At 38.9% G+C, this 14,506-nt stretch overlaps 1 protein-coding gene across 1 annotated transcript in view; it reads right to left on the minus strand.

Moving 5' to 3' along the window:
- Window positions 1-616: 616 nt before the first annotated feature.
- LOC142337167 (uncharacterized) overlaps window positions 617-14,506 on the minus strand; it is a 39,956-nt gene continuing 26,066 nt past the window's right edge. Inside the window, exon 5 of the mRNA XM_075386274.1 lies at window positions 617-1,264. Within this exon, the coding sequence (XP_075242389.1) occupies window positions 704-1,264 (561 nt within the window). The 3' untranslated portion in view covers window positions 617-703. The remainder of the gene's footprint in view (window positions 1,265-14,506) is intronic.

The raw sequence follows: 14,506 nt of genomic DNA on the forward strand, positions 1-14,506 counted from the left end.
TACGAGACACGTACGCTCGAATAGGAAAAGCTCTAAAGGAAAAAGCCCTGATAGAATTTTTTCAAAATTAAAAATCGAAATAAAAATTAAGGTTCATTAAGTGAGTTCAGAAGTAATTATTCAAGTGAGTTAAGTCACGCAATTGACCTAAAAGCAGAACTAATGACCGATTTAACTGCAGAGCAGTCGAAGTCACTGAAACTGAAAAGTCAAGGGTCGCAAAAATCATCGATGAAGACGACGAATTAAAAAGAAACCACGATGTCCCCAATAATAGACAATATCGCTTCGCGGCTATTAATTATATAGTTCACGGCAATTTCACTCCTGTACGAGTGGTTAAAAACAAAAAGAAGTCCAATAATAGTCCAGCTATCGATTTGCGACTATTAAAAACTTAAATTAAATATTTTACGCTTGACGGGCTCTCTAATGATGCCACACACAACTCTCTCTACGATATGTCAATAGGTCAAAACTGACCGAATAAGCCAAAATTGACCGAATAAAAAACTCCGTTATGCATATATTTCCTTCCCCTCAAAAGTGAGGTCGGAACAATTAACATCGGGCTGAGATATTAGAGGGGGTGATATAATTGCTGTTAAATAGAAGGTAGGAAACAAAAGTTCAATTTTGTCTATTTTAGATTGCAAACAAGTATACTACACCTTTAATAAAACGTAGAATAAAAAATCAAGAGTCAATCAACACCGCTCATCTCAATTTCGGTTTCCTCTGGCAAGTCTTCTAATTCATCAAACTCTCTCGAACGATCATTTTTACCATCAATTGACAATATTGATCCCTCAACCAACCTTGGATGAGATAAAAACTTCGCCGGCAGTGAAAGTGGATTTAAAGCGGAATAACATTGGCGATCTAACTCGTCTCTCTGATCTTCGGTTCTTAGTTCGGATGCAAGATTTTCAGCTCGGGATCTGCCTTTCTTCCGGGGCGATATCAACTGCACACCTGTTAGCTCATTAATGCAGTCTTTCAACTTATTGAATTCTTTGATGTCAATTAAATCTCCGGTTGTAGAAAGGCTATCTTCACTTGTTACACTCATAGAGTCGCTAGCATTGCAGCCTTTTGATTTTGACTTTCTCCTGCCTTTTTTTCTTCCGGATGTTATGGAGATGTCACCCATGTCGTATAGTTTCACAATCATACCTTCGGCTAATGCTGACTGGTATGCTAGCGACTGGTCGACGTTGAGGGTTTCATTTATGTTTGAATAGCAGCCCGCTCTCAGTTTCACCTGACAAGCACAATTTTCAATCCATTAGAATTACAAATCCGCGAATTAGCGAAAGCAGCAAAAAATTTTAAAATAAAACCAAGTCATTCCCCAGGCGAGACCGGATGATAATTCCCCACGCGAGACCTCCAAGCTTCTGGCAGAAAAACGGTTATCATGCAAGATCTCCCAAAAATAGCTTATTTTGTTGCAAGAATTGCAAAAAGAATGGAAACAAGTTCAAAACAGCGATGTACGAAAGAGTTAATCAAAATCAATGAGAGCTGTGTTTTTGAGAGCTATGTGTTCTCAATAGAATCTAGCAATCAATTTCATCAATTTTTGGTCAATAAACGTTGGCAAAAAAACCTGCAGTCAGAAATTGTTTGTCAAACATTTGCTAAGTTTAAACAATTTCTGACCACAGCTTTTTTGCCAAAGTTTGTTTAATGACCAAATATTGATGAATTGATTGTTAGATTACATTGAGAACATTGAAAACAAAAACATGGGTAAAATGCAAGCAGTTATGAAAATAAACATTTATCAGGTAAAAATGTATCAAATCGGCAGAAGTTACATTAAAAATTTTTTAAAGCCTTTTGAGTATCGATTTTTAGTGCGCCAACCGAAGCACTCACATTTTTCTGAGCGCAAACTTTTAAACACTAGCAAACTAGGAAACCGTAGCAATCAAAACTTGCTATATGTACTTAAAAAATTAATTTCAAAAATATAAGCTTTTTTTCAGGTAGAGAAAATCATCATCTATCCGTTACGACATTGAGAAAAATAAGTTTATTGAAATTCAAAATCATCTTATGCTTGATAATACTACTCTTTTAGTAAGCGGTCTTTCTGTATGTGCCACCAAAATTTCCGTCTTTAATTGAATTTTTTTTGTTTCAGGACCTCGACTAATTGAAAAAAATATTTAATTTTCGGAACAGTTTGTTGTAAACATGGTCAACTTTGATTAAAATTAGCAAAAATCAGGATTCAGAATTGCCGATAATTCTTTTCCACGTTGTTTCCAACACACACATGATAAAAAAAAGGAACTTTCAAGTTTAATTAGAGCACAAAAATAACCGACTAAACGTCGGAAAAATTGCTCTCGAACGCCTAGTGGGAACTCTAATAAATTGCAACCTGCTTCAGTCGGGGGGGGGGGGGGGGGGTCTAATAGCCTGTTTCATTGTAAAAGGAATATTATCCTACTTTGAGGACAAATGAGGATTATGAGATGGGAGCGGTCAAGGAAATTCGAAATGCTAGAGCCGACAGTTAAAGTAAAAAACGGAGATCTTTAGTTTCGCTTTACTGAGAGAAAAGAAAAGATTTTGTTGCAGCTTAATTTTATTCCTCTCCAAGCGCTCTCTGAGAGTTTTAATTTTCTCGCTGTTGATTTTATAATCAAATAAACAAGGCATATGTATATTAGCTTTCCAATACTTCTTTAAAACATACACTCCGGGTATAAATTTATAGTAAATACACTCTAGTAGTTAGTACAGGAAATGTGGTTTACTTTAAGCATTGAGGTTTGTTGATTCGAAAAAGTTTACAACAAATAAAGCCGTATATAGAAAGACAAATATATATACCATATAAAGACATTTTTCCAAGGGAAAATACCCGAATTCATTTAGGGTACTACACTACCCAACTTTTAAAAAAAATTTTGTCAAAAAATTTTACAGAGTATGTGTATAAAATGAAAGATAGTTAGCTACTGAAATATTCGCCAAGGTTTTGAGACAAAATGAATGAGTAAAATAGCCCAATAGATGTGTTATATATTATTTATTGTAGAGTAGTTGGCCCTGCGATTCGTCTGCTCTAGCGGTAACGTCATTGTAGGAGGTGCATCTCGTTGGCATCTCTAACTCCTGATTTTGTTGTGCTCGTTGAATGCTTTTGTTAGACATTGTTCGTCGTGTTGCAAGCATTTGTGTGCCGGGTGCTACTGATGCTGTTGCGAGGTTGGTGAGGTCTGTTTTGGATGGGGATCTTGATGTTTGATTAGTTGACTGATTTTTCTTGTCAATGATGCTCTGCAGATGTAAAAACTTGGGTGTAAGTTTGCGGACTATTGCAAACTTATGGTAGAGGAAAGTAGCCAGCGCATGTAGAATTAAATTTCCGATGAAAACTATCATTGTTAACATTAATGGTAGTTTGATAGGCACATAGGTCTCAAGTTTAGAGACTAGGTTGGGTTTGAGCAGTGTCATTTTGTGTGCTATTGGTTTTGCTATCGTTTGGAGTTTGGTTTCATCGAGAACTGTTACTCCGTTTTTGAGTTTCTTTTAGACTTCTCTTATCAGCTGTATGTTGGCCTCTGTTTTTGTTTCAAAATATGGGAGGTCGTTTAATTCGGGTACAGCGCCAATTAGATGCTCCAAAGGGTCAGATAACTTAACTCCAATGCGCTTAGCTGGAATTTTATCACAACTTTAGAGATCGGGTCAAATTTTGATAAATTTTGAGATCAATTGGGCTCCACATTCTAGAGTAATCAAGCATACTGTGCATCCAGGTTACTCTTTGTTATGCGGCACGTTAGCATTATCAACACTACATTCGCGTAGTGTAAACGCCGGTGACGCTGATGTGAGGAGCCATATGCCGTAACCAAGATTTGTTGATTTCTGTGGTGACGGTAGAAGTATTTTTTGTGTGTCGCAGACTGTTAATGCTGTTATAGCGGAATGAAAGAACAAAGTGGCCAGACAAGAAGACTGTTTCCGGAACAGTCTTCTTGTCTGGCCACTTTTGACCTAAACAGTTTCCGGATTGTTCTGTTGTCATGACTGTCGTCTCCATTGAGTCTTCTGATATAGCAAGGTATTTGCCTTCCGTGAGCCATTGGAGTGCTTCTTCTTGACCTTTTTGTGGCATTGGTATCAAATGTGTTTCGTAGACGTTGAAGGCTGTTTAGCTTGACGCTAACGGGATTGCCAAAGTTAGTAAGAGTCCTTGATCAACTGTCGACACTTCTCGAATCAGCTTAGAGTCGTAATAGGAGAGGAGATCTTGCATCGGTATTGCTAAAGTCAGGCGGTTCGATGCCATCTTCTGTGCGTCGTATACAGAGTCAAGAATAGCAAGAAGCGATTCGTGTGGTACTAGCGACATGGGTAGCCTTTGGTTCAACAGAATTGGTATCGAATTTAAGATGTTGATGTTGTACGCATAAAGCGCTGACCGGTAACTTTTTATGTCTGCATAGAGCACAGATAATAAAGAAGCAATGTTATCAAAGTTAAAGTTTAATTGTTGGTTAGAGAAAAACACTTGATTACAATCGCGGAGAACGTAGAAATTATGCTGAAAGACCTCGAATTGTTCTTCCATGATTTCCCAATTTTTATTTTGTGTTTCTTGCATTGTCTTCTGAATTTTAGAGATTTCAGCTAGCTCGTTGGAAATCATAAAGAATTTTTCGTTGGACTCGCTCTCGACTTCCAGAACGTAGTCTGTTAGGAGTGAAGCGTATTCATTTAAGCGGTCAATATTTTCGGCATTTTTCCGACCGTTTTCTTGACAGAGGCCGAATATGCCTGATAAGACGCATCCATAGCTACCCATCGCTACTCCGCTGCCAAATAAGCCTATTCCGTTAAGTGCAGCTGCTGCTACAACCGGTTCTCCACGACGATCTCGGGCTGATTTATCTGGATTTTCTGCCAAATGTTTTGACGTTGTTGCTCGAAGATTTTTGACAGTCTGTTCTGCTTCGTGCGTTTCGCTTTGAATTTTGTCCTTAGGCCAGTTTACTTTGAATTGGTCAGTTGAGGTATTGAATTGTGAGGAGAAATCAAGTGGGCAGAAAACTGATGGTATGTTCCACATATTCGAAAGTTTGTGCAAAGTTTCTTCGATTGCTTCTTTCGCGGTGAAATTGCAGTGAGGGAATGGTATTAGAAACTCGACATTCACGAATTTTTCTGCTAACAGTATTTTTGCGTTTTCGTGGAAGAGTATCCCTTTTGATAAAAATTCGTCAAAATCTGGCTCCAAAAACAAGATGTGTTCGTAATTAATAGGAGGAGTGTCAGGACGGTAAGTTTTTACAATTTCGAATTGGGCATAAAAGAACGTTCAGTAAACTCTCTGGTGAATCAGTTATAGTGCAAGTGATTATCTGATATTTACTGTAAGCTGTGCTTAGCTTGTCGGCCGGATATTTACTATTTAGTTTGCGTTTTGTACTTATTTTGTTATTGGTTTCGCAAATTTAAATTACCATTGAATACCGTTTTTGGAAGTGCTTTATAAGTTTAGTGAATCATGTTAAATAGTTGTCCTTGGTGGTGTTTGAAGAGGAAGAGGGTTAATCTTTATGCAACATAACTGTTTGTGTTTTCAATGTGTTTATTTACTTTCAGAGATGAATTGTGTTGCGAAAACTTTTTTCAAATTTGTGATTTGGTGTTGTGAAAATGGGAGTTATGTGGAGGGGACTGAAGTGCGGGCCGAGAGGGCGCCGATTTGTGATAATGTGGGAGATGATGAAGATGGTGGTTTCATGATTGACAACTTTGTTCACTGGAGCCTTCTAATGATGATCTGTGTTTGTTTACTGCGTGCCTTTGTTAGTTATTACTTGTTTTGTCGTTGGTCAAGGGAAGAGATGAGAGAAGAAGCCGGAGAGGAGAATGAGGGAAGCGTGGTATTGATTGAAATGGATGAATTCTGAGCATTGTTTTTTAAATTTATAGATGTTGTTCTGTAGTTAATCTTAGTTGTTTAAGATGAGTTTAGTTTTATGTACATGTGCCTTGTTTAGATGTTGATTTGTTTATTTAGCATATTAGTTGTTTGAGTTGAAACTTTACTAACCTGCTTGTTTTAATCTATTTTTCTGGGTGTTAGCATGATAATTTTGCATGGTAGATTGTTATTAGAGCATGAGAGATGTTGAAAATTGGGGACGTTAATTGTGTGTTAATTTATTTGTTAATTGTGGATTTGGATGTGTCGGCGGTGTCGGGTATTTACGGGTTGGGGCGGTGGTTTACGGAGGGGCATATTGAAACGGCGGGGGACGAATCGGTGGCACCTTTGGGTTTTGGGAAGAAGGCGTTCATTTATGCAAAATCGGGTAGGGCGGGGCGGTGGTTAATTCTTTCGGTGAAGTCAGCAAGTTCATTTAGGGATATGGTGCGTAGAGGGCCGCCGAAGGGGTTGGAGGAGAGTTTCTTTGGTTGTGTTGTGACTGGGGAGTTTAATAGTACAACCTAGTCTGTGGGCACATTCAGTTCTAACTTTACAAGGGCCGTCAGTGGTGGCGGGTTGGGAAGGTGCGAAAGAAAGGGACGAGAGGGGGGGGTGCGGGGGGTCGATAGGTATTTCTGTTTTGGGATGGGTAGGGAGGTGACGTTGGTTAGGGACTTGTCTCCGCGAAGACAATCGAGGGCTGTGGAGAAGTTGGGTGGCGAGGCCGGCGATATGCTGAGAAGGGAAGCAAGAAGGGCGTGTGAGGGTCAATTCTGCCGGTAGGGGGATGAAGAGAAGGAAGTTTGACAATCTCCCCAACATCAATATGAGCAAAGAGCAAAAATTGGCAGCTAGGAAAGGTGATCAGTAAATTTCAATTAATTCTAGTTAAAAATTAGCTCATGTTTCTATAAATTTTCGCATGTTGAACATAAATGTGGTTGCTTTTAGAGAAAGCAGAACGTGGCCTCGCTAAGAGGTTGGCGGAGGAGGGCTATGAAGAGCCAGGACCCAGTACTTAATGACGAAAGTGAGTAAATTTATCCATTTTTCATATTTTGTATGTGTAAAAAAAATATGCATGTATTTTTGATGTTTGGGTCCGTTATATGGGGTTTGGCATAGCAGTAGTACTATTTAATGCTACCGGTATAATTTTAGATGCATTTCCAGTCGCTTTGCATGCTAAAAGGTGTTATAATAACTAGTTAGGCACGTATTTGTCAACAAAGGTGGTTTTAAACAAATAACACGCTTATTAGGCAATTTTGTGGTGAATTAAAATAGACTTTAAGTTATTCTATGAGCAAAACTGACCAAATCTCAAATGAGTACTTATATAGTGGGGTAGATTGAAAAGCAAAAAGACGGTCCAAATACCGCTAGCGAGTTGTGCTGAGCTCCTAAGACTCAAAATTCATTTTTGGCAATTTTCAATTTTTTTATTCGAATTTTCTTTGCGTTCGCGCTTTTTGTTTAGGGCACTTAGGGTCAAAAAAGTGGTATCAATCGAAAGATATGATCAATTAGGAAGGCCCTACTTCGAGAAACTTTCGATTTTTTTGAATTCGAGATTTTTGACTTTAAAGTTGGGCTACCAAATTTGATTTTTTGGCGTTCAAATTTTTCGGCCAATACTTTGTGTTTTTTACAAACTGGTGTACTCTGAACCGTGCAAAATGGTCGTAACAGTTTGCCTATACAGTTAGCTTGATTTTAGAGAGGTAAATTTAGGGTTTGTTTATAATGAGATTTTGGGTGGGGGGAGCAAGTTGGCCGAAAAATGGGCATTTTTTGGGGTCTAATTTTCAAAACTTCGAATTTCAATTTTTCGAAAACTATTGGGTAATCGCCAGAATCCTTTGGTAGATCACTTGGAAAGTTCATGGCAATGCTCCATGCAAAGTTTGGGGGCGGTAGGTGGTCTGGGTGGGGCAGAAACTTGTCATTTTTGGATGGTAATTTTGCACCTATTGTAGGCCTATTTTTGGCTGTTTTTGAGGTTTTCTCTGATCTTAACGGCTATTATTGTACCAGGGGTGTAAAAACCTTCTACTAAGTAGTTGTAGAAGCTGGGTTAAGTTTCTATCAGTGTTTAAGAGCCAATATCAGTGATTTTAATGAATTTTATAGCCGAAAACGGGTATTTTGCAGCTTTTTTCTCCGAATTTTTCGATAAACTCCGGAATTTGGGTTTCTTTAGGTTTTAAATGATTCCACTCATCAGCAGAGTCGTTGAGCTACACGTAGGGGTTGTCTTCGTAGTATACGTTTATGGGTAGGTCCGAAAAAACGCTTGCAATTAGTCGTGAAACAGAGCAAGGATTTAACTCATATTAGTTTCTTTCTGGTTTCGGGATGATTATGTCTAAAATTTGATACTCCCAGAGCAAATTTTTTAAATTATGTAGTGCCATGGAAAGTGCGTAATAACTGGGATGATCAGTGATGTAGTTTTTAGTGATGAGTGTGAAGAGAAACTTATTATAATGGTCAAAATGAGAAAGAATTGGGGTGCAGTGATTGGGGTCATTTCCTGCCTTTAAAGTGCCACTAGACAGTTTCATTAGCATCGCTGTGGTTCTTAATGAGGTCGCTAGATGAGCAGTAGGCATATGAGTAAGGTGCATGATAAGGGTCGCCAGGAAACTTGAAAAATTGTGCTTGTGATGCTGGCGTAATTAAATTGATTTTTGTCTTTTTATTTCTGTTTGTGCTTTTAGAAGTGCTTGGTTGCTGTGATATGCTACTAGGGTTCGTTGCCTGATACCTTTTGATACTTGCTGGTACTTGATCTTTCTTTGTTTCTACTGAGAGTCCTTGTCTTTCTTTGTTTTCTCTATAAGTTTTTTATGCTTTTTCGTTTTTCTGGTGTTGACAGTATACTCGGCAAATTTTTTGTTAAAGAGGGTGCTAGGCATTTGCTAGGCGACGGTGTGAACTGTACTGCGTGATCGTCGCAGTACGTATAACGTCGTATTTGTTTTGTTTCACTGAAAGATACGTTTTGCCTGGTTTTTGATCTTGTTACTGGTCCAACTGGTGAGTCTGTTTCTTGTGGTCTTTGTCGTATACTTCTAGTATTGGAGTATCGTTTCGATCTTCAAAGTTGTGTGTCGTGTCCTGTGGCTCTTCCTCGGGGATTTCTTTCATTGGCGATGCCCTCTGTCTCGAATTTTGTGGTTGAATCACTCTAGGTGTTACCGGAAGTGGAACTGGTAAAACTCTTGCTATGGGGGGTTGTGGTAATGCTATCGGTGCAGGCCGAGGTAATACCGGTGGCGCGCCTACTGGAGGTGCAAAGGCAAGTGATAGGCTAACTTCGGCTGGTGGTGTTGGTGCAACTCGAGGTTTCTGTTCATTTTACTCGCTTTCCAACAAATTTGGCACATAGTCATCAAATAACTCGTGCTCGCTTTTGCCGTGTTTTCTTGATGGGTCGGGGGCAAAATTTGATGGATCGATAATCTGGAGATCTTCAACAGCTTCTGATTTCTTTACTGGTCGCAGCCTAAACCTGTGGACACATTGTGTGAAGTTTGTTCCAATTTTGCGGACGATGTAATTTGAATTCGCCAGCACCTTTCCTACGCGGTAAAGTGGTATCCATGTTTGTATAGCCTTCTCAATTGTTTCGCTGTGTGTTGTAAGCTTTGGATTCAGTAGCAGGCAGTAGGAGTGTTAGTCTAGTGGATGCGCTAATGCTTTTTCATCATAATAACTTCGGTAACGGTGGTATGAATCCAAAAGGCGGAGTTTATTTTCTCCGAATTTTGTTTGCATTGCATCTTGTAGTTCTGTTACATAATCTGAGTTGATGCCAATTACGTCTCTTTTAGCTCGCGCAAATCGCAAGTCAATTGGTTTAATTGGTTCGCGGCCATGGAACAGGGTTGATGGTCAGCATCCGATAGAGGTATGATAAGATGTATTGTGGATAAATGTGGCTAGTGGCACATATTTATGCCAATTTGTCCATTGTTCGTTTGTATACAGCCGTAGTATACGCTTCAAGGATCCGTGTGATCTCTCGACTGCCGCTATTGTTTGTGGATGCTTCAAGGTAGCATGTTTAAACTTTACTTCAAATAGTTTGGCTCATTCATTCATCAAGTCCGAAACAAAGGTTGATCCAAGATCCGAGACTATTGTTGTTGGCAGATAACTATGATTGAAGAAAATTCTCACTAATTCTCTTGCAATAGTGTCTGCGCTACCGTTAGTCAGGGGTATTGCGAAGAAGTATTTTGTGAACACGGCAATACCGCTAAGAACATATTTATATATAGGCGAGTTAAATGTTCCAACAAGGTCAATTTGTAACATATCTCCTGGAAAAGACTGTAGTGACGACATCTGCTGTAACGGTGGTTTCAGTGAACTAGCTGGCAGTTTCTTTAACTGGAGACAGGTCAAACAATTTTTAATGAAATCGATAAGATGTTCTGTAAAACCAGGGAAATAAAAACGTCTTCGGAATTCTTGTATTGTTTTACTAATTCCAATGTGTCCTGCTGTTTGAGAATTGTAAATTCGATAGAGTGTTTCCTTCCAGAGATGTTTTAGAGATGTTTTGGCAGGTAATATTGTTTAAATTCTATTTTACCGACGTCATTGTAGAACAGTCGATATAGAATTTCATCTCCAATAACTAAGCGGTTCAGGTGTTTGAAATACTTTTTCAGGCATTTTGAAGAATATCTCATGTTCGCTGGTGCTAGACCTTTTTTCCACTGTATTACTTGTCGAATGTCGTCAACTTTGTTTTGCTCCTCTTTGAGATTAATCGGGTGTTGTTTATTGACAATATTTTCGGGATTTGGGAAAGATATTGCGTTTATCGTTGGGATCGTTAGACTGTAAAGTTCATTTATTTTTGTATGTACTCGTCGTACATGCCTATATTTTGTAGCTGTTCGATAATCTCTGGGGTCAATTCAGCATGGGTTGTTGTTATTCCCGGTAGGATTTCGTTTGTTTCCACGACTGGTGTCAATGCTTTTGTGTCGATTTCTATCTCTTTTATTGGTACTTTGTCTTTCATCTTAAGTGTAAGGCACGCATTTTTGTCAGTTTGAATACGAGAGAGGAAATCAGCGGCATAATTTGCTTTCCCTGGTATATGTGCAATCACAAGATTGAAAGATAATACTCGATCCAGATGGTTCCACAATGTTGGCGGAATTACTTTCGATTGGAAAAATTGCACTTAACATTTGTTGTCAGTTAAAATGAGCAATGGGTGATGTGAACACCATAAGAAGTGAGCGAAGTTTTCTAGTGCATAGTAAAGTCCTAAGAACTCTTTGTAATAGGTAGAAAATTTGAGCTGACTTTTGTTGAATAAGTAGGATCCAAAGGAAACTGGAGCGTAAACTTTTCGACTTTTGTCACTTTTATCAAGGTAATCTTCAACCATTAAGACGAATCCTGCGCCGTAAGTACTTGCATCACATAGTAGGACATACTTCAGTCCAGGTTTTGGTAGTCGTAAAGTTGTTTCAGTTGCTGCTAATAGGTCTGCTTTCAGTTTTTCCAGACTATCATAATGTTCTTTTGTCGGTTCAATTTTGGTGTCCTTTTTTAGTAACCTATAGACCGGAAGCAAAATCAAACCAAGATTTGGAATAAAATTTCGGAAAAATTGTAAAAAATCCGAGTAGTCGTCTGATTTGTTTTAGGGTTCGAGGCATTCTAACTTGTTTGAGGAATTTCTGTATTTTTTCTTTCTCAGGTGAGATTCCTTTTGGTGTTATTACTCTCCCAAGAAACTGCATGCGTTGAGTAGCGATCGAGCATTTACCTGGTGAAAGTCGTAGGCCTGATTTCCGAATGGAGGTGAATATTTGTCGCATTGTCGGTATCAGTTCGTCGAATGTTTTGACTGCACAGCCTATATCGTCCATGAACTGCGTACAGAGATTTGCTGCTAGACATGAGTCGAGGTAGTGCCGAATAAAGGAGCTAAAACCTGTCACGGATTTGCTGAGTCCTTGAGCTAGACATTTATAACCATAGGTGCGTGACGCAAAGTTGAATGCAAGTAACTGCGCTGAGTTGTCGTCGGCCATTTGAATGCAGTGGTACGCTTGCGAACAGTCAAGTTTAGCAAACAATGTTTTCCCCGCAAAATGATTTGTAGCATCTGTCATATTTGAGATGGGGAAATTGGAGTTTTTGTAATCGTTCTTTAAAAGATTATTAATCCGTCTAAGGTCTATTAACATTCTGAGTTTGCCCGATTCCTTTCGATGAGCGAATAAAAGACTACTGTAACGTGACTGAGACAATGTTGTAATTATCCCGTAATAGTGCATTAGAGCGAGTTCCACATGTAGTTTATCCGTTAAGTGAATTGGAGTCGGAGGGCCTAGTGCACAAAGGGGCAAATCAAGCTCGAGATTTAATTTGATTTTTAGTTCTGTGTTGTAGCCAACATCGAATCTATGCTTTGCAAAAATTCTCGTTGTTCAGCTTGTAGGACTGAGTCATGCCATTGAAATTTAGACGAAAACGTTTCTTTATCGGTTGGGTTATTGATGGCATCAATTCTGTCCATTTGTTGGAATTTCAAAATTTCGTCATAAATTTGTCTCTGTTGTGGTGTGAATGTTTCCGGTTCTTCACAAGTTTCGGGAGTTGGAAACCAAAGCTTGTGGTATTCTGGGGGTGGTCTACTTGGCTGCGATTTTCCCCTTCTTGTCTCATCTTCAATCAATTGGTTTATTTCCGCAATTGTTGCGTCTGGGTTTTTAAGTCGCGCTAATGCGATAAGTTGCGGATCAATTTGTATTAGCTTTTCTGCTTGTTCTGGCGTTAGCACTGAGAATATTCCAACTTCTGTCCTTAGCTGTATAGTGATATCATGATCGGTTATGTTGAGTGCTGAGATCATTATGACATTTCCTTTCCCAACTGTACTTAATGAAGATGTAAAGGCAATATCTAGTTCTTGTTCTAGCGTTTCGTTAGGCGTAACCACTCCACTGACTGATTCCAAGTCATTAGTATCATTAGCAATGGTACATTGGATCATAATTTGTTCGCCTGCTGCTATTGTTTTTTTGAGGTATAGATGCAAATTTTTTTGAACCTGACTACTCTTCTTGGCTCATTTTGAGGCTTTATTTCATTAATTGTTATTGACAAATCATCAACTTGCAGTATGTTTTTTGCTGGTCGAATACTAATGTCATGCTTTACGAAGAAAAGATTCCCTAGTATTATTGAATTTGCTGTTTTTAGCATTAGGAACTTTTCTGTAAATGTTTTATGTGCCAAATTAAATTATATTTCAACTTCGTGTTTTACTTGCATTAGTTGACCCACTGCAAGTTTGACTTTAGACCATTTCGGTATTGTTTTAGATTGTTGGATACTTACGTTAGCATCTCTTCCAAGCTCAGCGCATTGGCTTTCAGAAATGACGTTTGCACACGCTCCTGTGTCTATAAGGGCTCTAGGAGATATTACCGGCGAAAAATTCAATTTTACATAAAATAATATTAGGGATAATTTTGGGTTTATATTATTAAGTTCAAGTACATTTAGTTGATTATTTTATGAGGTTATATAATTATTTTTTTTTGGGTTTTGGCGGATTAGTGGCTTATTTAGTTTTTTTGTTGATTTAAAGGAAAGGAAGTTCCTCTCTGTGGTGGTGGACCGCGTCGGGTGCACTGGCCTGCTCTGTGGTTTGGGTATCCACATTTATAGCAAAATATACTACTAGTTTGAGTTACTGGAATATATGGCTCATTAGGTGTACGAGCACTAACTTGTCATTACTTTGCGAATGTAGTTTTGTCCGTTCGGGCAATTTATGTTTCGTTGAAACCTCGGGCGGAAATTTGCAGATGAGTTACTAAATCGTCCTCGATTTTGCCATGGCGATCGATTGAATCCTCGGTAGCTCGAGAACTGGGGTCTGTATTGTGTGAACTTTTGCGGTTCGAGAGGTGATCGACTTTGATGGGGTTGAACGGAATGTGTTAACTGACTGCTTGCAGGATTAGTTTGGTGGCTATCCGTTTTGCTAATCAAGTCATGAAGCCTTTTCTCAATTGACTGTTGCGTTTGTGTTATTTTGCTGAGAGCGTAAACCAAATCTTCACTAACTGTTTCATTTACTTCGTTGAAGCCGTCCTCTGGGTAGTCTTCCTTGCGACACATTTTTCGTATAGCCATTTGTTGTCGTGCGAAAGTACATAAATCATGGACTGGAGTGTTTGCTGGTTGCCCCATGATTTTTGATCGTAGCCATCCGGGCATTGCTTTTACAAATATTCTTTTGATTTGCTCGTTCTTGAAATCTTCAGTAGCCTGCAGTCGTGCATCTCTTGTTGCAGTTTCTCTATCAAATCTTGTTTGTTCGGCAGCAGCTGCTGCTGGATCAAGTCCTGCTATATTTAGTGGAGCTACCTCTGGTAAATTTGGCTCAGGGTCTGCTCTTAAGGCTTTCGATTGTAGATTTACAAGAAAGTTTTCGGGCGTGTCTGTCTTTGGGTCAAAGCGTTTGACTTTCGAGCTTTAAAACTC

Source organism: Convolutriloba macropyga, chromosome 3 (assembly GCF_964194025.1).
Source record: "Convolutriloba macropyga chromosome 3, txConMacr16.3, whole genome shotgun sequence".
NCBI lineage: Eukaryota > Metazoa > Xenacoelomorpha > Acoela > Convolutidae > Convolutriloba > Convolutriloba macropyga.